This window comes from Nansenia antarctica (assembly GCF_963989245.1).
Source record: "Nansenia antarctica genome assembly, chromosome: 5".
Lineage (NCBI taxonomy): Eukaryota > Metazoa > Chordata > Actinopteri > Argentiniformes > Microstomatidae > Nansenia > Nansenia antarctica.
In genome coordinates this window covers 54,801,256-54,823,844 of record NC_137690.1, presented here as the reverse complement: position 1 = coordinate 54,823,844, position 22,589 = coordinate 54,801,256, and the positions used below count along the sequence as shown (strand labels likewise).

General features: G+C 45.9%; 2 protein-coding genes across 2 annotated transcripts; one reads left to right on the top strand and one right to left on the bottom strand.

Annotated features, from left to right (window-relative positions):
- Positions 1-11,099: 11,099 nt before the first annotated feature.
- On the top strand, positions 11,100-13,477 carry irx4b (iroquois homeobox 4b; the record flags this gene model as incomplete). The annotated part of the gene is made up of 6 exons (XM_080531754.1): positions 11,100-11,141; positions 11,353-11,598; positions 11,937-12,049; positions 12,300-12,456; positions 12,549-12,717; positions 12,855-13,477. The coding sequence occupies 6 exons, from the start codon at positions 11,100-11,102 to the stop codon at positions 13,475-13,477; spliced, it is 1,350 nt and encodes a 449-aa protein (XP_080387880.1).
- A 7,359-nt stretch (positions 13,478-20,836) lies between these two features.
- ndufs6 (NADH:ubiquinone oxidoreductase subunit S6) lies at positions 20,837-22,308 on the bottom strand. The gene is made up of 4 exons (XM_080532396.1): positions 22,157-22,308; positions 21,760-21,813; positions 21,420-21,542; positions 20,837-20,971 (listed from the first exon to the last, which is right to left on the bottom strand). Exons 1-4 carry the CDS (start codon positions 22,292-22,294, stop codon positions 20,903-20,905), a joined length of 384 nt encoding a protein of 127 aa, XP_080388522.1. The 5' UTR covers positions 22,295-22,308; the 3' UTR covers positions 20,837-20,902.
- Between the last annotated feature and the right edge of the window lie 281 nt (positions 22,309-22,589).

The following is a 22,589-nucleotide window of genomic DNA, read 5'->3' as shown; positions in this document are numbered from 1 at the left end:
GGTTAGAAGTAGGATGCAAATGAGCTATTTGTTGTTGAAGTAGGGTTGGGTTTGGGTTTGATAGTGACTACACACACACACACACTCTCAGACACACACACACACACACACACACACGCACAAACACATGCTCACTCACACACACACACGCACACACACACACACACACACGCACGCACACACACACACACACACACACACACACACACACACACACACACACACACACACACACACTTTACATTGCTGTAATACCTTCCATTTCCAGAGGATGGCGTCTGAACCCAGAAAGTGTTTCTCCAGCAACCGTCTGTTGTCCTCTACATGAGCAGCATCTACTGAGGATGAGTAAAGGGTTAATGTGGTTTGGTGAAGTAAACCAAGAAATATGGAAGGAAAGAGACAGAGCAAGTAATGGAGAGTAAGCCAAATAAAAAATAAATAATAATAAGCAACGCATTAGAATATTGAAGAGAGAGAGAGAGAAAGAGAGAGAGAGAGAGAGAGAGAGAGAGAGAGAGAGAGAGAAATAAAGAGAGAAAGAGTGAGAGAAATAATGAGAGAGGGAATAGGGGACAGTGGAATGTACATTATGTATCAAATGTAGACTCGATGGATGACGTGAATTTGATGGCTGCATATGGACGTAATGTGAATGTGTGTTGTGGATTGTGCTTATATGTTTGGGTGCCTTGTGCATTTTAATATGTTGTTAATGTGTCATTGTGTTTTTGATGTACTTTTTATCTTGTTGGAGCATGTGAAGCAAAACAAACGTCTGCACAAGTGGACATTAAAGTACAATCTAACCTAATCTAAAGAGAGAGAGTGGTGCCTCACAAAGCTCACTAAGGCACATGCCTTGTAATCGCTGAGTCCCTGGTTCGATTCCAGCCATCCAGACCTATCCTGCATGTCATCCCTCCTCTCTCTCATCCATTCTTCTTGTCAATCACTACTGTCTCTATTCCAATAAAGCAGAAATGCCCTCAAAAAACATATTAAAAGAGAGAGGGAGAGGGAGAGAAAGAGAGGCAGATGGACAGAGAGAGGCAGATAAACAGAGAGAGGGGGGGTGGTGAGTCTAAAGGATGAAGCAGGTTTAAGTGTGCGTTAAAGGCTGTATTGGTCCCTGTGGACTGAGGGGTGGAAGGGTTGAATAATGTATGGATGCTCACAGAGTAATGAAGTGGAAGTAAGCGGTAGGAATACAGCCGACCTCCCAGGAATCAGCAAATACATACTTTAAGAGCCATCTCTGCCTAGCTTCACTCTCCCTCTCGTTCTCTAACTCTGTCAGACTCTCTGTCTAACCCCCCCCATCTATTTCTACAGACTCTAGTCTACACTATCTCTCTTCCCTGTCTCCATGAGACATAGACATCTGACTATACACTATATCTGGGAGTGAAACCTTATTTGGTGTAAATAGTGTGTCTATGATATTACGTTATCAAAGAGAATTCTAAAAGATCTACTGTCTATATTTTGAGCGTTGAGTTCAGCCAGATGTGTCCAATAGAATCCCACTGATCTATAGTGATGCAACAACCCCCCCCAACTTGATAGATGTAATATACGTGTATATATATATATATATATATATCGATGAGGCATTCGAACGGAAGAGGCTGCGGTATGCCAACTTAGCAGTCGAAGCAGAGGGGCGGGGCTGGAACGTGAAGGTATGGCCAGTGGAGGTGGGCTGCAGAGGCTTTGTAGCCAGCTCCACCACAAGGCTCCTGAGGGCAGTAGGGATCAGAGGACAGGCCCAACGGAAGGCAATCAGAGAACTGTCCACTGCAGCAGAACGGAGCAGTCACTGGCTGTGGCTGAAACGTAGGGACCCAACATGGGCTCCCAAATGACCACGTGGTGCCACCGTGCGACACACACCCAGGCCTGATCAGCCTGTGGTGGGCCAACCTCGGCAGAGGGTGTCTTGTGATAACTGGCCGAAACACCCAATGAGGTCGGGGACCACAACTGAAGATGTGTCGTACTGGTGGCACCACGTGATCATTGCCAAATTCCACTCCACCCAAGAGGACATCTCCAACTCCACTCAATTGTTGTGCTGAATATTTAGGGATTTTAACAACCAGTCCTATTAAGAATCCTGATGTCTGGTGTCAAAACCAGTGACCGCTGCGAAAGGGCAGCTGACAACCTGGGAAAGACCTGGTGACGGCCTGAAGAGACAGCTGACAGGAGGGAACAGACCCCAACGGGGCTGGCATGGGTTAGCTACCCGTGTTGGCAGGAGCCTTTCACTACACAGTGACTTGGTTCCACCCAACCATGGCTACGAAAAATGCAAAAGGAAAAACACCCCTAGAGTCTGCGAGAGCGGGGGCGGAAGATGACTCATCGGCGGATCACACGGTAACAGACCCTGGAACGGAAATGACAACGAAGCAAATGATCAGCACGGTAGTTGACGGAGTAACAACACTGGCAGGACACAAGCTACAAAGCTGCATCTGTGGCTGGAAAAAGATAACATCAGAGAAGGGTCTCAAGATCCACCAGGGCAGGAAAAAGTGCCTAAGAGAGCTTAGCGAGGTGCCTCGCATTGACCGCTACTTCCTCAGAGGTAGGGCAAATCAGTCGAGTGAAGCCCAGTGGCAGAATATTCACCACAGTCCACAGGGTATCAGAACCCCAGAAGAAGCTCAACCAAGCACAGATCCATCAATGGACATGAGTCCAGAGCCTATCCAGCCACAGACAGCAGTAGAGAGGAAGATGAATGGACGAAAGCCTCAAATCTTGTGGCCTAAAGCCTGCCAGAAAAAGGAGTGGGAAAACACCGACACAGACCTTGTCCATCTTCTAGAAGGTCTGAAAGGGGGCGTGGAAAGAAAACTGGACAAGATTGGAGAGATCATATACAGCTATGGAGCAGAGAGATTTGGGGTGAAAAGTAAGAACCATGGGACACAGAAGGAACCATCAGCCCATCTCAAGTCCAGGAGACAACAAGAGATTGAAAGACTTGTGAAAGAAAGAAGGTGCCTGAGAAAACAGTGGAAGAAGGCCACAGAAGTGGAAAGGAAAGGACTTGAGGCACTACAGGCCGACATCAAGCAGCGTCTTGCAACACTGCGAAGAGCAGAATGCTTGAGAAAGCAACACAAGAAGAAAGAGCGAACGAGGACTGCCTTCTACAGAGATCCCTACAAGTTCATCAAAGACCTCTTTGTCAAGGAGAAAACGGGGACCCTCAAAGTACCCATAAGGGAACTAGAGGAGCACCTGAGGAAGACCTACTCTGACAACCAGAGGCATGTGCCAGCCAGCATTCCGGATGACATGCCACCAATCCAACCACCTGAGCACCAGATGGAAACAAGGCCCCCTACATGGAGCGAAGTTGAGAGCACAGTAAAACGGGCAAGAACAGCCTCAGCCCCTGGGCCCAACGGCGTTCCATACAGGCTATATAAGAACAGTCCAGGCGTCTTGAAGTACCTCTGGAAGCTAATGAAAGTGGCATGGGAAAAGGGAATCATACCAAAGGCATGGCGAAGGGCAGGAGGGATCCTGATTCACAAAGAGAAGAATTCCTCAACCATCGACCAGTTCCGCCAGATCAGTCTACTGAATGTGGAAGGAAAGATTTTCTTCAGTGTTGTGGCCCAGAGGCTCTCAGTATTCTTGCAGAAGAACAACTTTGTCGACACCTCAGTGCAGAAGGCAGGGATAAGTGGATTCTCAGGATGCCTGGAACACACAAATGTCATCTGGCACCAGATACAAACGGCCAAGAAGGAGAAGAAAGACCTGCATGTGGTTTTCTTAGATCTTGCCAATGCCTTCGGGTCAGTGCCTCATGAGATTTTGTGGACAGCGTTCAACTTCTTCCAAGTCCCAGAGGGCATCACAAGGCTGGTCAAAGCCTACTTCCAGGACCTCCAGTTCTGTGTTACAGCACAAGCCAGTACAACTGCTTGGCAGCACCTCGAGATAGGCATAATGGCGGGCTGCACCATCTCTCCACTGCCGTTTACCATGGCAATGGAGCTCATTATTCGAGCATCCCGATGGGTTGTTGGAGGGGAACGGTTGAAGAGCGGGCTGCGTCTTCCACCAATCAGGGCGTACATGGATGACATGACGACAATAACAACAACAAACGCATGCACCAAACGCCTGCTGGATAAACTCCAGGGAAACATCAAATGGGCACGAATGGAGATTAAACCCAGTAAGTCCCGCAGTATCTCCATTGTCAAAGGCAAGCTCGCCAATGAGAGGTTCCACGTCAACAACGAGCCAATACCAACAGTTCTGGAGAAGCCCATCAAAAGCCTTGGCCGCTGGTATAGCGCAGAACTCAAAGACTCGAAGCAGGTGGAACAACTCAAGCAGGATACAATCAGTGGCCTCAAGCAGATCAACAACACTGCTCTCCCTGGGAAGCTGAAGCTGTGGTGCTTTCAGTTTGGACTGCTGCCCCGTCTCATGTGGCCAATTTCCATCTACGAGGTCACACTATCCCATGCCAACCGGCTGGAGAGACTGGTGAATGCACAAGTGAGGAAGTGGCTTGGACTGCCGAGAGGCCTTAGCAGCATAGGCCTGTATGGCAACGGAGCCCTCTCCCTACCAATCTCAAGCCTGGTGGAGGAGTACAAATGTGCCAAATCAAGGCTGGAAATGACTCTAACAGAATCCCGGGATCCATTCGTCAGAGGTGCTGCTCCAATCCTAGCAACGGGGAGGAAATGGAAGCCATCTGCAGCAGTTGCGGTGGCAAAGACCGCCCTCAGGCACCGGGATATAGTGGGGCATGTCCAACATGGCAGAGGGGGCCTTGGCTTGGAAACAACAACACCCACATGGCAAAAGGCTACTCCAACCGAACGGCGGAAGATGGTGGTTGAGGAGGTGCGCCACCAGGAGGAAGCAGCCAGGTGCGCCAAGGCAGTCTCCCAAGCCCAGCAAGGCCGCTGGATGAAGTGGGAGAGCGTGGAGAGGAGGAAAATCACGTGGAACGAGCTGTGGAGCATGGAGTCTAATAGGCTAAGTTTCATCATCAGAGCCACATATGATGTCCTGCCCTCTCCTACCAACCTACATCTCTGGTATGGAGAGGACCCAGCCTGTCTCCAGTGTGCAGCCCCAGCAACCCTCAAACACATCTTGGTGGGTTGCAAGACCAGTCTAACTCAAGGAAGATACACCTGGCGCCACAACCAAGTGCTAAAGTGCTTGGCTGCCGAACTTGAGCACAAGAGGGTAACCACCAACGCCATGCCTCTAAATGCCCAGACTACCTTTCCACGGAAAACAACCTTCATCCGGGGAGGGGAGAAACAGCGGACCAAGCCATCACCTCCACACTCAGGCCCACTGAACGCAGCCCGGGATTGGGAAATGCGGGTAGACCTCAGCCAGAGGCTCACCTTCCCACCCGAAATTGCAGCGACCAACCTGCGCCCAGACCTAGTCCTCTGGTCCAAGTCCTGCCGGCGTGTCTTCATCGTAGAACTGACGGTCCCATGGGAGGAGGCCATCGATGAAGCATTCGAACGGAAGAGGCTGCGGTATGCCAACTTAGTAGTCGAAGCAGAGGGGCGGGGCTGGAACGTGAAGGTATGGCCAGTGGAGGTGGGCTGCAGAGGCTTTGTAGCCAGCTCCACCACAAGGCTCCTGAGGGCAGTAGGGATCAGAGGACAGGCCCAACGGAAGGCAATCAGAGAACTGTCCACTGCAGCAGAACGGAGCAGTCACTGGCTGTGGCTGAAACGTAGGGACCCAACATGGGCTCCCAAATGACCACGTGGTGCCACCGTGCGACACACACCCAGGCCTGATCAGCCTGTGGTGGGCCAACCTCGGCAGAGGGTGTCTTGTGATAACTGGCCGAAACACCCAATGAGGTCGGGGACCACAACTGAAGATGTGTCGTACTGGTGGCACCACGTGATCATTGCCAAATTCCACTCCACCCAAGAGGACATCTCCAACTCCACTCAATTGTTGTGCTGAATATTTAGGGATTTTAACAACCAGTCCTATTAAGAATCCTATATAGATATATAGATATATAGATATGTGTTGTACATATACGTACATGTATGTTGTAGTTGTTTCTAACTCCCAGGCAGGGAGCGCTCAAAAACTCTGAGCCATTCAAATACACCAAGCCTAATTCTATAACCATTTGATATTCAATAAATGGTTAAACCTAAGATGTAAGTGTTGCTGACTGAATTAGTTTCAAATGTAGTTTCTATCACAGCTTGTTCACGAGAGAAAATCCTCAAACAGGAAAAATGCTTCAGGAAAACGTATACATTCCAGCAGATGATTTCATGGCCATATCAGCTGAGAGAGTAATCCATATGATGTAGGAATATACAGTACAATATACGCCTTATCAGACTTCAGCTCCATTTCACGGTGAAAACAGAAGGTTAAAAACTGTCATTAGCTTGTCAATCGGCCGTTTAGCCTCTTTAAGGTTATTTGCAAAGATCCTCGTCCCTTCTTTGTGGAGGTGTCGTCCATCGTAGAGGTCCTCGGTGGCGATGGTCAGATGGTGGGCCAAGTGATCGTTGGGAAGGGCTGGACTACCTCTGGTTATGTATGTGTTGATGTTGTTGATGCCATGCGGGTGTGTTGTTGATGACTCACCAGGCGTGAGTCCAGGATCTCTTTTTGTTCTTCTGCCATCTTCCTCACTGGCCCAACAAGGTCATGAGGGTCAGAGTGGAGGTTGTTGGTGGGTTTTGTGAGAGCAGGGCAATGACCTAGGACCAGGAGCTCCCTTGCATTTCTTGCTTAAAGGAGCTGAATGGTGTGGGCTGTGCAGCTGCAACGTTTGGATAGCAACTTTAATTTATAAATTGTTTTAATATGTTTTTAGGGCATTTCTGCTTGATTGGGATATAGACAGTAGAGATTGACAGGAAGGACGGGTGAGAGAGAGGAGGGATAACAACAGGATAGGTTGATGGCCGGAATCGAACCAGGGACCCTGCAATTACGTGATTACACCAGCTTAGTGAGCTACACCACCCAGGTGCCCCGGGATAACAACTTTGAATTGTTATCAGGCTACATTTGGAAGAATTCAGATTTTCTCCAGAGTAAAGGATGGCTAGTTCATGGGGGGTTGTGAGTAGGCTAGCTGCTGCATCCCTAATAGGGATGTTCGTGACTGTGTCTGTATGTTTTAAACCTCCCGTTTTGGGCTTGAAATTGAGCTTTGGTCTGATGTATAATACACCATATTGACCACTAACTTATCCAATATGGCTGTGAAATGTCGGCTCTAGTGTCTAACTTTCCCTCCAGCATTTTCCTGGTTGAAGAAACAGTCATTTTCCCCCAAAAAAGTATCCTCGGGTAATGGTGTTACCTCTTACAAGAGTTCATACCACTTTCTGTCTCACTTAGGAGCTCATTTTAGTCGTGGCTGCTCTCTCTAAGGTTCCTCTCTCTCTCTCTCTCCCTCTCTCTCTCTCTCTCTCTCTCTCTCTCTCTCTCTCTCCGCCCCCTCTCTCTCTCTCTCTCTCTCCCCCCCCCTCTCTCTCCCTCTCTCTCGCAGCATGCACGTTGTGGTGGCTAAAAGCGTTAGCATGTTTCTGTACACTTATGATCCATCATTGATGAGGAGGGTCAGTGCATTTATACTCCATGCTTAGTTCAATACCTCCAGCTCCTCTGTAGGGCCTCTTATTAGATATGAGAACGCCACCAGATAGCCTGGCTGGGAAGTGTGGTGTTTTTGAACATTAACACTGTGTTGGCAGCCTTGTTTATGGGGAGGTAAATCCTGGTTCACGGCTTTAACATGGATGTTAGAGTACAGTTGTAAGGATGTGACAGTAAAATGCCCTTCAGTAAGACAGACTGATGATCCCTGTCCAGTGGTAGAGCAGTGGTCTGCTACTTCTGCCTCATCCTTTTCTTATTACCACTCACTCTCTCCCTCCTTGTCCTCTCCCTCTCCCTCTCTCCCTGTCTGTAAAGAGGGGTGAGTGGAATGGCCACTGCCTCTTAGTTTTCTCTGGGTTTCTCCACTCAGATAAAACGTCTTCATAAAGAATTCGTCTGGATTCTCTCTCGCTCTCATTGTTCTATGTGAAATGAGCCTTCATCAAAGACGCTAAAATCATGTTTTCCTCCTTACTGTCAAAGGCACTCCAATTTTACCTTCTCCCCAAATATTTTATGCAGAAACAGCCAAACCCAATAAGAGGGGCTCAAAGAGCATTTACATGTTAAATAGTGATTAAAATTGTATAGTTTTTATACTTTCAGGTAGGAAATATTCAAAAGGATCGCTCTGCCCCACATGTGATTGAAAGTAGTGGTGATTGGAGTGTTTCCTCATTGTGTGTGTGTGTGTGTGTGTGTGTGTGTGTGTATGTTTGTGTGTGTGTGTGTGTGTGTGTGTGTGTGTGTGAGATGCTCTCCTCTCTCACATTAACACGCCTCTGTCATCAGCCCCGACGCCCCTCCCACTGCATTGTGGGTAAAGAAGAATGCGGGGGGAAGAAAATAAGTGTGTGTTTGTGGTGGAGCAAGCGCATTATGAATGAATGATTGATGTATGGGGAACAAGATCAGAAAGATATTACCACGGTCCAACGAACATACAGGTTGAGAAATATACACTGTAAGTATGCCATATAAATATATAAGTATGTCTTATATTAATATATAAGTATGCCATTGAATATTCAACAATGGGGGAAATAGTAACATTTACACACTAATCTTATGGTAACATGTATTGAAATAACGTGGCTGGACTAAAAATCCAAGAATGACAGGAGTTATTTTCAAGACAATGTGTGATGCCAAGAAATAAAAACAGTCCTGTTCATTGTCAAAAGCAAAACAAACGGATATCCTCAGGAAGAGATTCTAATTTCAGTGTGGAGCATTGGCAGGGGGTGAGACAGTGGTGCTTGTTCAATATATGAGCACCTGACAAATGGAATGTCAATCAAACGATGGAACACAGGGGAGTTCTCCCCTGCAGAGCTCTCCCAGGTTCTATGCCAAGGCTCTCTTGTTCCCTCCTCACTTTGGGTGCAGTGGGAGCCTAGCCTACTGTGTCCGTTTACTCCTCCCCATTCCCTCTCTCCTTCCCACTTGTCCACACCTTCCTTCCCCTCCCTCCCTCCCTCCCTCCCTCCCCCCCCCCCCCCTCTCTCTCTCCAGTCTTGTTCTGTAGGTACTTTGGGTGCGGTGGGATTGTCGTGGAGAACGACTGGTTCCTTTCACTCTGATAGGAGTCTGAAAGAGAGGAATCTCTCCTGTGTCATACTGCACCTGACTCACCTCTCCCTTTGCAAAAGGCTCCTCTCTCTACTAACACTCCCGTTAAGTCTCCTCTCCTGTCTCTCTCCTCGCCCTCTCTCCCACAACCCCCCTTGTTTCTTTATTCCTCCCCCCCTTTCCCTTCTCCTATCCCCTCTCTCACACTATTTCTTTCTCTCTCTCCTCCTGCCTATCTCCTCTCCCTCTCTTCCACATCCCCTCTTGTCTCTCTATCCCTCTACCCTTTCCCTTCTCGTACCCCCCCCCCCCCTTCTCTCTCTCTTTCCTCCTGTCTCTTCTCCCTTATTCCCTCGCCCCCCACTCTAGCCTCTCTCGTCCATCTCCTGTCTGTGTCGTTTGGTTGTAGTAGGTCATGGGAGACTGCGTTTAGTGCTGATGCCCATCCCTAAGGTAGACAGTGTGGTCAACTAGGCACTAAACTTTGTGTGTGTGCGTGTGTGTGTGCATGCGTGTGTGTGCTTGTGCGTGTGCATGTGTGTGTATGTGGAGGGGGTTGATAAAGAAAGGGTTGCCTGCCTTGTATCTCACACCCTCTAAAGACTTTCCTGCCTTACTTTGTTTCTAAACCCCTCATAATTCTATATTGACTACCGCTTTGTATTTACAGTTAGAGAGAGCATTACAGTTTAAAACATGACTCACAATTGATCATTACTCTCCTTAATTGATAGCACACTAGAATAGGATGATGTAGTGCTTATTGTAATTACTTTGCTCAAACCTAGTATGTAATTACCCACATAAATAGCTTAATGACAAAGACATCTCATCGAGGCAACAAGTTATCTAAAGAGAAAACCTATTATGCTAATATCCCCTTGTAGTCATCAATCATCTATATCGAGCTGTCAATGTGGTGTCACGTCAAATTCGTGTTTCCCCTCAGACTTTGTGTGTGTGTGTGTGTGTGTGTGTGTGTGTGTGTGTGTGTGTGTGTGTGTGTGTCGGAGCAGGGAGACCGAACACATCCTCATTACATTAAACGAAACCCTAAAGGGCTGAAGGTGCGCTCGTCTGGAACCGGCAGTGTCGAGCAAGTCTTTCATTCGGGGAGTGCAGTGCAGTCACCAGGCAAGGACTGCGAAAGCCTTTCTGGAAAAACGGACTTTCCACAAGTTTTTTCCCCTCGTTTTATTTTATAACTGACTATAATGAAAACCGATTTTTTTTTTTTTTTTACATTATCTATTACCGCCTGACACTTTGTATTATTTTCTCACTATCCCATTTGTCAGAAAAGATGGTGACGAAGTCCTCGAGCTGGATGTGAGCACTGACCTATATATATACCACTGGATGTGAGAGGGTCCGCAGCCTACAGAGTCCATGTGACGTCAGAGAGACAAGCGCGTTAAAACCAAAGAGCGCATCTGGAGTCGCATGGTTTGTGGCTCACCCCACTCTCGCTTTGGACTGTAAATGATGCGTAACCCACGTCAGACTTGACGATAAACGTTTCCATTCACCTTTACCTGGCTGAAACCAACTTCCAAATTTAAACAACAACAGAATCAAGGACTGAAAAGGGATGACAGTTATTATTTTATTTAGTAGAAGGGCCAGTTTGAAACTCCAGCCTACTGGCAATTTGCCTGGCGCGGAAGCGATGCGCCTGCTGTTTTGATCCCAAATCTGGATAGAAGTTGCCTTCCTTTCATTGGAGAGAATCCGAGCGTCTTTGGATAAGCGTCTGGGAAGGGGAACTTCACCGTGATGCACGGATGACTGACTGCTGTATTTCGGCTTGGGATTGCCTTTGTGCTTAATTGTTTGATGTCACTCTGAGCTATACTATGGCTTACCCACAGATAGGATACCCATACTCACCTCCACAGGTACAGTACGTTTTCTTATAAGGATACTTCCAGTCTGGACAACATTGTTTGAACATATAAGTCTACTTTATTGCTGATGTTAAAATATTCGGTCTATCAATATAATTATTTAGCAAGACTTTAGTGCAACTTCAAGTTGTTGCATTTATAAGTACGAAATAGTACGAAATTCATTGTCTCTCTGAATAATCTGCTTTTTCTTTCTTGTCAGTTTCTGATGACCTCGAGCTCTCTGGCCAACTGCCTCGAGTCCGGTGGAAGGTCTCTGATGAGCACCGGTATGGCGCCTCCCTCCCAGTCGTCTCTTCGGTGTCCGGTGTACGAGAGCAGGCTCCTCAGTTCCCCGGGACACGAGCTGACTCCTACCGCCGCTATCGGTATCTATGGCGAAACCTATGCTAAGAGCCAGGGATATTATGCCACCTGCTCTGGCGACGCCACCGCTCTTTACTCCATGGTAGGCCGATACGTGCCTCTTGAGTTGCATGTTGACAAATCTGACATAATTTCAAAGGGTACTTTACACATAGGGTATTTTTTATTATTACATTTTTGCATACATACATTATAGTTTTAGCGTTGTTGTTTTTTATCAAAACAGGCCATTTTATAAAACTGTTTCAATAGAATTTGATTTACAAAACGTATTGTTAGATCAACCAGATGAATTATTACTTTGTTGTGATGCAGGTGAGGAGGAGTCTATTTTGCATTACAAAAATGTGATCAAATGTAGCCTATACATTATTCCTTGACCGGATTAATTAAGTCGGTAGTTTCACATCATATTCGCAGAACACGCTGGATTCAAAAGATGGAGTATCGCCTGCGCAGTCTGGGGCCTGTCAAACCCCTGCATATTACCCATATGATTATGCGTTTGGCCAGTACCCATACGACAGATACAGGTAGGTGTAAATATATAACCGTACTTTCAGCTTTTAGATGCATGCCTTACTGCATTTAAGTGTTTGAATGACAATTCAGATGAAATAGTGTCTTGATTAATACGTGCGTAATTGCAGTATAGTCCCATATAGCCAACACATTTTTTGGGGTTGATTTACGCAATAGATTCACCTGCGCAGATTTATCAAGCGCTGAATATCTCTGGGTGGGACTAATACATGATCCATCGTATTCTGGTCTCATCTTCAGATACGGGTGCTCGGATGGAGCGTCCCGGCGTAAAAACGCCACCCGGGAGACCACCAGCACCCTGAAGACCTGGCTGCAGGAGCACCAGAAGAACCCGTACCCCACCAAAGGAGAGAAGATCATGCTGGCCATCATCACCAAGATGACCCTCACTCAGGTGGGCACCCAATAGGCCTCAAGTTTTTTTTCTTGACCACGAGAGCATACTTTTGTAATTAATTCACTCATTCCGTTCATTAATTCACACAGGTATCCACGTGGTTCGCCAATGCGCGCAGAAGGCTTAAGAAGGAAAACAAGGTAACGTGGTCCCCTCGTGCCAACAAGAGCTCTGAAGAGAGGGGCTGTGAAGAAGACAGCGATGGGGGGGAAGAGTCGCCACAGGAGGAGCCAATCAAAAGCGAGAGAGACATTGGCGGTACGTGCGTATTTTAGGCTTTTCCAAGCGTAATTGGGCTATTTGAATAACGGTTTCCAGATCAGTAGCCGGGCTAGTAAAAAACAGCTTGGAGCTTCCTGTGGCAATTTATTTGTGAATTATATTTGTCATTGTAGATAAAGGGAGATCTTCAGACCTACGGCAAAGTGATCTGGAGGACTTTGACCTCGAGTCGGACGGCTCTGACTGTGACCCTAAGCAACATTTTCACACGGACGATATCTCAACAACAAACCACCTATTAACAGCAGGCCTCTCAAACGGACCTCTCACCCACATCACAGAGACACTCATGGGAAAGGAAAGGCTGTCTACCAACTTTCCAAAACTAGCAGCGGAGCAGCACGACAGAGCAACATTCTACACCGAACAAGACCCGCGAAATACTACAGAGAGCAAACCGAAAATCTGGTCCATCGCACAAACCGCCATTTCTTTAAACCCCGCCATCCAACCCGAGTATCCTCCTTGCATGCTCATATCCAGAGATGCCTCCTCCTCCCCGGGATATCGATCGGATGTGGGCCTAAACCTAAACGCTGACAGGCACCAGGACTCCCCCGTAGCGACGCTAAGAGAATGGGTCGACGGTGTCTTCCACGAGCCGTTGTTCCGACAGAGATCGCCGACGCTGCCCAGGCCAACCGCCGCGTGGAGAGGGCTGAACGCAGCCGCTATGGAAAACAGAACGCTGGCGTGCTCCCAACACATTACCTCTTCTTTACAGCACAGAGCATAGACTTAGCCAACTGTGACCTCGCTTAACCTGTCCCTGAAATGTTCCCTCGGATTCTATCTCTAATACTACTGGATTATCACTAAAGGCACAAACACAGTTTTGTTGTTGTGAGGACATTGGAAGTTCCAACACAGAGTATCACATATGATGTGTATGATTGCATTTTTGATAGGCCTATTGCACTTAAAACCTATAAAACGCACATTGCAACTCTGGAGAGTATTAGGCCTTCATAGTGTTTACCCCCCTACGAGGACTTGTTAACACATTTTTAGGAAGCTTGCCATCACAATATCTCGCCAATGGTTTGCCAATTTTCACAGCTATATATTCTAGACATATTACACACTTAAATACACTGTATTCTTGCACTGAAGTCCGTTCGCAGTTGATGAGTAACGGAAATAAAAGGTGTTTTTTTTGCAGAATGGTGTTTTTCTCTGAATGCGTCCTTTCGCTGTCCATGGTACTGCAATGAGCCTAGTTGCACAGGTAGGGGTTGTGCTTGGTCAAACGTGTCCCTGTGTAAAATAATGCTGCAATGCACTGTCATCTTTTGTCAACAAAAGAAGGATTTAAGGCCTATGCATCCAAGAGTGGCTCAATATCTTGCACATTTAGATTGTGCCTCAATTAATGTAAATGTATTGGAAATAGCAGGTGCAGAGCCTCAGTGGTCTGAAATGATGACCCTTTATTTTACAGCAGGTATTACCTCTTACTTGATCATTGCATAAGCTTGCTGTTTCTTTTTGATTCACTGACTCAAGCACTATTATGTGCCAATCAGGTAATTACCAATGGTGAGGTAAGTAGGCCTACCATAAAGTACCCCCATATTACTATCTACCAAAAACATTATTATGCTAAAGTATCAGTAGGCCTACATAAGACACATCCATACTCAGATAAACACTTCATGAGACCAAACAGGACAACATAGGCCTGGTTGGAAAGACAGTGCGGAACATAGACGTGGGTGGGTGTTGGGAGAGGGGGGGTGGGACGTGAAGGGGGGGGACGTTATTCAGCCGTGACTAATTCAAACACACAGAGGACGGTGCTGCTAAATTGTTAAATCGATGCCACTTCCACCCCAGGCCCAGATATAGCTGCAATCAGCGATGCGTCCCTTTTCATTAGCCGGCTTTTAACTGCGTCAACCGAGGACTGGGAGTTGCAAATCCACCGCACTCAAAACGGGTCGTAGAATATACCCCTCAAGCTCCATTAACGGCAGTCATCTTGAGGAAGTGGAAAGGCCTAACACAGCCGCTAATATTATAGCTGTATCTGCACAATCTCCGACGGTTTATGCTTGAAGGGGCATACCGTGTGTCCATATTTAAGAAACTCATGCTGACACTGATGGCAACCTCCAGGGCCGTAGGAGGAGACCTCAAATATTTCAAAGGAGATTACAATAGGCAAATTTAACGTATTAACACCCCTTGTAAATTCACCTTTATCTTGCCAGTATAATCCTAAATTGGATGTAATTCCCTTGCAGCCAAACACACTATGTTGCATATCTTCAACTCAAATTCAACAACAACTGTCCCGAATACAAGCTATATTTTCTGAAAATAAAATATTCACCAAACCAGTTCTCAAATGTAGTCTTCTTCAAACGTTATACCAAACACTTTCTAAATAGAGTTTAAGAACAATTAAACTAGACATGTTTTCCCTATTCTTTCTCCACTGTTTTCAGTTTAGGAAAGATGATAAACTATTTATCAGAACAGAGGAGAGATCTGCCAAGGCTTTGTATGGAATTAACCATTTCAGACTAAATAATTCAGAAGGAATTCAACCGAGAATTCCATTCTTTTTCTGCTTCATAAATAATTTAGATTTGAGATGATAAATAATGACATTGTCTTTTTTTCCTGTAAAGTTTACTTTCTTCTGCACAATGGAGATAGGCCTACAGTCTAACAAACAATCCTCATTTGGTAGATAATGAAAATTATCATAAAGTCATACAATGGTTAAACAATGTAAGTTGAGGTGAAAGTACGGAATTTTATTGTTGTTTTAAGGTTGAGATCATCACTTGGCTTCTGTTTCTTAGGGCAGTAAAATTAGATCTGATACCAATCTGGAAGTGCATGGCTAGAACGAGACACCCTTGAAGTGTGTGGTAATCTGGGCCGTCATACTTTTCTCCATGGCCAAGGTGAGAGGAGATAGGCGGTGAGAAAGAGATAAGATGTGGCCCCCGTGCTGAGTGGGGTTAACTGAGATACGGGTAGTACCTGTTCTCACCCTCACTTGTTGGGGACATGCCAGGAAGGGCACTAGCCTACATGACAGGGAACCCACACAGTGAATTGCGGGGCCCTTAACATGACGAAATAGATGATTGACTTTATCAGCCAGCTACGTATATGCTATCCAACCTCCAAGTGACTTGATTCAAATAAACCTCAAACTTGACATCAAGTCTGGGTGTCAAAGAAAGTAGTGCTCTCTCCCTCCACATGTTTCTTCAGTTTTTGACGTATCATCCAAAAATCTCTCTCATGCGTCAACCAGGACACGCAATTGTGAGGGCGTACTATCGTGTGTATCAATTTAATTCAGAGTCTGTGTTGCAATTTCCCTTCTTTCTCCCTACTACCTTCCCTTTCCCCCTCCTCTTCCACCCCCTCTCATCCTTTCCTGCTTCTCGCTCACTTCTCTCACCTTTTTTTCTTCTCCCCAACACATCACCCTCTATCCTTCCTCTCTTCATCCTTACTCACCTCTCTCCATCCTCTCTGTTCCTCACTTCTCTCCATCCTCTCTGTCCCTCACTTCTCTCCATCCTCTCTGTTCCTCACTTCTCTCCATCCTCTCTGTTCCTCACCTCGCTCCTCTCTCCATCCTCTCTGTTCCTCACTTCTCTCCATCCTCTCTGTTCCTCACTTCTCTCCATCCTCTCTGCTCCTCACTTCTCTCCATCCTCTCTGTTCCTCTCCTCTCTCCATCCTCTCTGTCCCTCACTTCTCTCCATCCTCTCTGTTCCTCACTTCTCTCCATCCTCTCTGTTCCTCTCCTCTCTCCATCCTCTCTGTTCCTCTCTTCTCTCCATCCTCTCTGTCCCTCACTTCTCTCCATCCTCTCTGTTCCTCTCTTCTCTCCATCCTCTCTGTTCCTCACTTCTCTCCATCCTCTCTGTCCCTCACTTCTCTCCATCCTCTCTGTTCCTCACTTCTCTCCATCCTCTCTGTTCCTCTCTTCTCTCCATCCTCCCTGTTCCTCACTTCTCTCCATCCTCTCTGTTCCTCTCTTCTCTCCATCCTCCCTGTTCCTCTCTTCTCTCCATCCTCTCTGTTCCTCACTTCTCTCCTTCCTCTCTGTTCCTCACTTCTCTCCATCCTCTCTGTTCCTCACTTCTCTCCATCCTCTCTGTTCCTCACTTCTCTCCATCCTCTCTGTTCCTCACTTCTCTCCATCCTCTCTGTTCCTCTCTTCTCTCCATCCTCTCTGTTCCTCTCTTCTCTCCATCCTCTCTGTTCCTTCTCTCCATCCTCTCTCTTCCTCACTTCTCTCCATCCTCTCTGTTCCTCACTTCTCTCCATCCTCTCTGTTCCTCTCTTCTCTCCATCCTCTCTGTCCCTCACTTCTCTCCATCCTCTCTGTTCCTCTCTTCTCTCCATCCTCTCTGTCCCTCACTTCTCTCCATCCTCTCTGTTCCTCACTTCTCTCCATCCTCTCTGTTCCTCTCTTCTCTCCATCCTCTCTGCTCCTCACTTCTCTCCATCCTCTCTGTTCCTCATTTCTCTCCATCCTCTCTGTTCCTCACTTCTCTCCATCCTCTCTGTTCCTCACTTCTCTCCATCCTCTCTGATCCTCATTTCTCTCCATCCTCTCTGTTCCTCTCTTCTCTCCATCCTCTCTGTTCCTCACTTCTCTCCATCCTCTCTGTTCCTCTCTTCTCTCCATCCTCTCTGTTCCTCACTTCTCTCCATCCTCTCTGTTCCTCTCTTCTCTCCATCCTCCCTGTTCCTCACTTCTCTCCATCCTCTCTGTTCCTCACTTCTCTCCATCCTCTCTGTTCCTCACTTCTCTCCATCCTCTCTGTTCCTCACTTCTCTCCATCCTCTCTGTTCCTCACTTCTCTCCATCCTCTCTGTTCATCACTTCTCTCCATCCTCTCTGTTCCTCACTTCTCTCCATCCTCCCTGTTCCTCACTTCTCTCCATCCTCTCTGTTCCTCTCTCCATCCTCTCGCTCCTCTCTCCATTCTCTCTCTCTCTCTCTCTCTCTCTCTCTCTCTCTCTCTCTCTCTCTCTTTTTCTCTCTCAATCTGAAGCAGTCTAGACATACAAACAAGACATTCAACAGCAGTGTGCGTCTCACACGAAACCGTGCTCCATGGGCCATGTGATGCAATTGAGTCCAGTGGGTTAAGTCTACTATGCTGGGGCCTGCTAAGGGTTAGACCTGCTTGTCTTTACATCACAGCGGTAAAGAAGAGCATGTGTGAAGACACAAAGTATCTACGCTGAAAACAAGGCTTTGTGACACGCAGCCTTGTAACTCAAGAGAATTACGTGTTGACTAGAGCTTAGAGAGGAGCTGTTGGTTGTTTGTTTAATCAAGAAATGTACTGAGTTCTATTTTGAAACTGTCCCCAATTCTTTTGACCTTTTATGAACATTTTTGACCGAATTCTGCTCTGTCTGTCTGTCTGTCTGCCTCCTTGGTGGAAGGAGCCATGTTCCCTCCCAATATGTCACAGTATTTCCACAGCATCACATCTTTATGTTGTAGTTGTTGAAGAAGTTGCTATTCTTCTCTGGCTTGGGGAAGTTTTTAGATGGAATGTCTGAAAGGGGATTATTGACAACTCCCACTCTTGCTTTGTCTGCACCTTTGGTCTAACACTTACCCCACTCAACACCCTCTATAACACACACACACGCACACACACACACACACACACACACACACACCATTCTCTCATGTCCTGTCACACACACTTAAGTCTTCTGAGTGCTGAGTGCAAACTCTCTCCCAAAAACCTGTCACATGTCAGCAGAGGTGTCTGCTTCCCCGGTAACTTCTGGAACCAATGGCACTAGAACATGTCATCGTTTCCATGGTAAAGGTCAGGATTTCTGTAGGGTGCAGTTGCTCCTAGACAGTGATCGACAGTCAGTTGTGTGTTCCCCTCCTAATGGTTAAGGTTATAGCTTGGTGGAGGGGAAACAGATCCTAGGTCTGTGTTCTGTGAGCCACATTTACCAAGAGTGAGTCAGGAAGTGAAGGTTCAGATAATTGGCTAAAGGGGGAGAGCCGGGTAGCTCCTCAGAAGGCCTGGAGTCCTTTAATGTGACATGTTTAAAAGGGCCATCTTTTAATGGGGCAATTAAACAGTAAAAGAGGATATTTTGTGTTGAGGGAGAATATAGTGATTATCGTGGTGTGTGTGTGTGTGTGTGTGTGTGTGTGTGTGTGTGTGTGTGTGTCCATAATCAAATGGCACATGTGCTCATTATCCTGTGTGTAGAGTTTTCCCTGAGCCAAATGTCTATTCTCCTGACCTAAAGGACCACCTTTACTTCCTGGACGTTTTTATTTAAAAAACGAATTTAAAAAAAAAACATTCTAACCATGTGAAATTAATCTGTAATTTCACATTGGTTCATTGTTATTGATACTAAACAGCTATACAGTTATCTAAAGATTCTGAGTATTAGGTGGTCTGTGTATTTTAGAATAATTAATAATTGACTATGCTGTTTTATTCAGCACAATTCATATGCTCAGTTTCATCCTAAGATTTTGCTCAGAGCAATATCTAAACCTATCCGCCTTTCAGTGTACACGTCGCTCAACCCCTCAACTTAGTAACCGAACAGCCGACCTCTCAAGTCTCGAACTAGTCTCAAACTCTGACGGATCTGCCTAGCTTTTAAAATGGCCTCCGCTCGCCTTCTTCCATCACCTCAACTGGACTGACTATGGATGAGCTTTAATACAGCATCAGACACATTCCTCCTCCTGTGTCACCAGGACCAATTATATCAGCATGGATGCTCTTCCCAACCTGAGCGCTATCGAGTGGAAAACACCGTTCCAGTGGCTGCACCACTGGGGACAGGACAGGCTCGCGCTGTCTGTAGCCTACCCCGAGCATGGGCCAATTTGGCATGCGGAGGTCTATGGAGAATAGGCCTGATGAAATATATATATGATCGTCTTCAAACATGTATTGTTCCGCGCGGGTGTTTCTTATCAGACTGAATCCCACCTGACGTCTTCCAGGGTTGGCGGAGCGAGACTCTAACACAGGCTGAGGAGCTCTGAATGCAAGAGGAATTCTAACTTAACACTAGAACAGCCATGGTGGGGTCATTTGACCCTGTGAGTAATTTCTTTTTTTTAATATCTTTGCACTCTATCAAATTTCAGGACCCTCCTTTCATAACTTTACCTAGATATGTGCAAAATCACATCAGGATAAGCTAGTATAAAGCTATATTTGCAGTTTTTCTGTGTAGGAGGCAGGCTAATTTACAAGCCGGCCAACTAGTGGTCGTTGTGTGTAAGTAGCAGCTTTCCATTGTAAACACTATGGTCATTTGACCCCTCTCTAATAGTAGGTAAAAAAAGGCACGGCTGTTCTTGTGTTTTAAGGACCTCTCGATAATCCTTGTGGGTGATGCATGGTACTATATATAGACTACCTACTATATCTATTCAGCAGGAAGGGTCCAAATAGGCCTTTTCATCTTTCACAATTCATACTCACTTATGTAGGCTACAGTAGACAACTTTTAGCCTAAAGTATGTATTGAAAAGGAGAGTGCCTTTATCTCTTATCATTATTTTAAATATATCATGTGAGTGTTAGGACAACATGTATGACTATAACTACATTGGGTTGGACTTGTGGAAACCAACCACATCACAGGTTTTACAATAATAATAACCACAACACTCCTATCATCTTGTTGTTTCAATGAAACATGTATTATTGTGAACTAAGGCAAGTGACTGCAGACCTCTGTTGGTGAGAAAAGGAATAGCATGTTAAATGCTGTTGGACTGACATTGACCTCTTTATTCAGTAACCACCACTGTATTGCAACCACATAAACTAATTCACAGGTTAAGCAATGATACTTGTCTTCGATGTAAAAAAATTTTTTTAACACCAAATAATTCAACTCATCACTAAAACGGCAAATGGCATTACGTGTATTTCAAAATGTAGGTGTCAACATTGACTGTCACTGACATTTTTATTTTGAAACCCCTATCAAGTTGTACTGCATGTGTATAATAAAGTTTGATTTGAAAGGGGGACAACTGCGCAGTAAGAGGAAACCGTTTTCCTAACACACATCAACAGCATCTGAGTGAAGAGTAAATATAATTTATTAAACCAGTATGACAATTTACATAGACAGAACAATTTAGGAAGTTTCAATGATGATGCGTCTGCTTGAATTGAAGTCCACAGTAGCCGCAGGTGCCCACTTTAGTATCTTTATCCTGGGAACACAAACACAACACAGTTAAGGCCCTGGCCACACCAAGGTATCAGAAAATTGTTAAAATGTACATGGATAAAATCACTATCCAATTCGATCTATGTGGAATTCAGGCATGACTTTTCAAACAACCTAGCAGCTCAATATGAAACTTTGTTTCTAATTTGCTAAATGGACTGTAAAAAGGTAAACTTCTTTGATCTTTCTTTGTCCGCCAAAATGTATGAAATGAACACAGACAGACACTGATCATCTCCGTTGTCCGTCAACAGATAACTCCCATAGAGAAAGCATTGGCTCAATCCATAATTCAGGGATAGCATAGGTTGGTGTGGCCTGGGCGGGCTGAGCACAGTGGTATACCATATAACATAACCAGTCATGGAGGCCGGTGAATAGACTTGTACGACTCCCACATTGTAATAATCTCACATGCAGAGTGTCATTACCAGGTTGATATAGACTTTCGGGTGGCCCAGGGCTCCTCCACCCCCGTCACAAGACACCACTCTGGCCTCGACGCCACTGACAGGCTCCTCGGCCACCAGATTGATGGCAAAGTTCTTGTTTACCTACAACACACAGCAAGGACAAGAGCAATTACTGGCTTTATAGGTAAATGCTTACCTACATACAGAGACCACAGCTCATTATTTCCCTGAATAGAAGCTAGCACTTTTCTTCAGACTCTCTAATATCAATTGCAGTCTAGCACATATTGAATTTGATTCTGTGTTGTAGGCAACTACCGGTCAAAATTATACAACCAGTGGGGTAAATATAAGTTACCTCCTTCACTCTGCCAACAAATCTGGCCCTCCTGGGGTCATCCGCATCATACACCTAATCACAATAGAGAACATGTTAGGGTCTGCAAAAGAAAGTAGGTCTATTCCATGTTCTGTATTTTGGATTCCATGTTTGTATTCCATGTTCTGCCTCTCCTGTTATGTTTGGGCATAAGTCGGTGGGGTGCTTGATATCAATTCATTTTCAATCAGGTGAGGTGGTTGGCAGAAACTTACTCAGAAACTAAGATATGGGACCGAACATGTGTCAATGTTTTGCCATGCATTGTGGATGACATCTCCAGATATGACAATGTGTAGCTACAGACAGCAGAACATCGAATGGCCTTTCCGATGTTGTCACGGGGGAAAAGTGATGAAGAGTCGAAGAGTCTTACCTGACCGGTGTGAGTAATCTCCTCGCCGGTGCTAGACACAGGCACAGCTACATAGCAGCGTTGGGACAACCTCAAAGGTGATACAAGCACCTTAGCATGTTTACTGAAGGACAGAATCCGAGCTGCAGCAGCCGCCATGTTTACAAGGACTGCTCTCCCAAACTGCTGTGCAGAGAAGGAAATCGGTACTTCCGTTCCGTGAAACATTGAGACTTCCGGTTTCGTTTTCGCGACTTCAAGCTAAAAGCGCGAGTTACAACAGGAATGAAAAGTGACGGGATCAGGATATTTTCTCTTATTTTTTGCTGAAATAGGGACAACTTACCATACAGAAAGTATATACAGTACAGGCCAAAAGTTTGGACACACCTTCTCATTCAATGCGTTTCCTTTATTTTCATGACTATTTACATTGTAGATTCTCACTGAAGGC

What these genes read in the sequence shown, in the direction of transcription:
- ndufs6 (XM_080532396.1), bottom strand. Translation starts at nt 22,294, where the DNA reads ATGGCGGCTGCTGCAGCTCGGATTCTGTCCTTCAGTAAACATGCTAAG. An exon ending in AGATTACTCACACCGGTCAG is followed by an intron (nt 21,814 to 22,156) that starts GTAAGACTCTTC and finishes TATTGTGATTAG; the next exon opens with GTGTATGATGCGGATGACCC. An exon ending in CGAAAGTCTATATCAACCTG is followed by an intron (nt 20,972 to 21,419) that starts GTAATGACACTC and finishes TTGTGTTCCCAG; the next exon opens with GATAAAGATACTAAAGTGGG.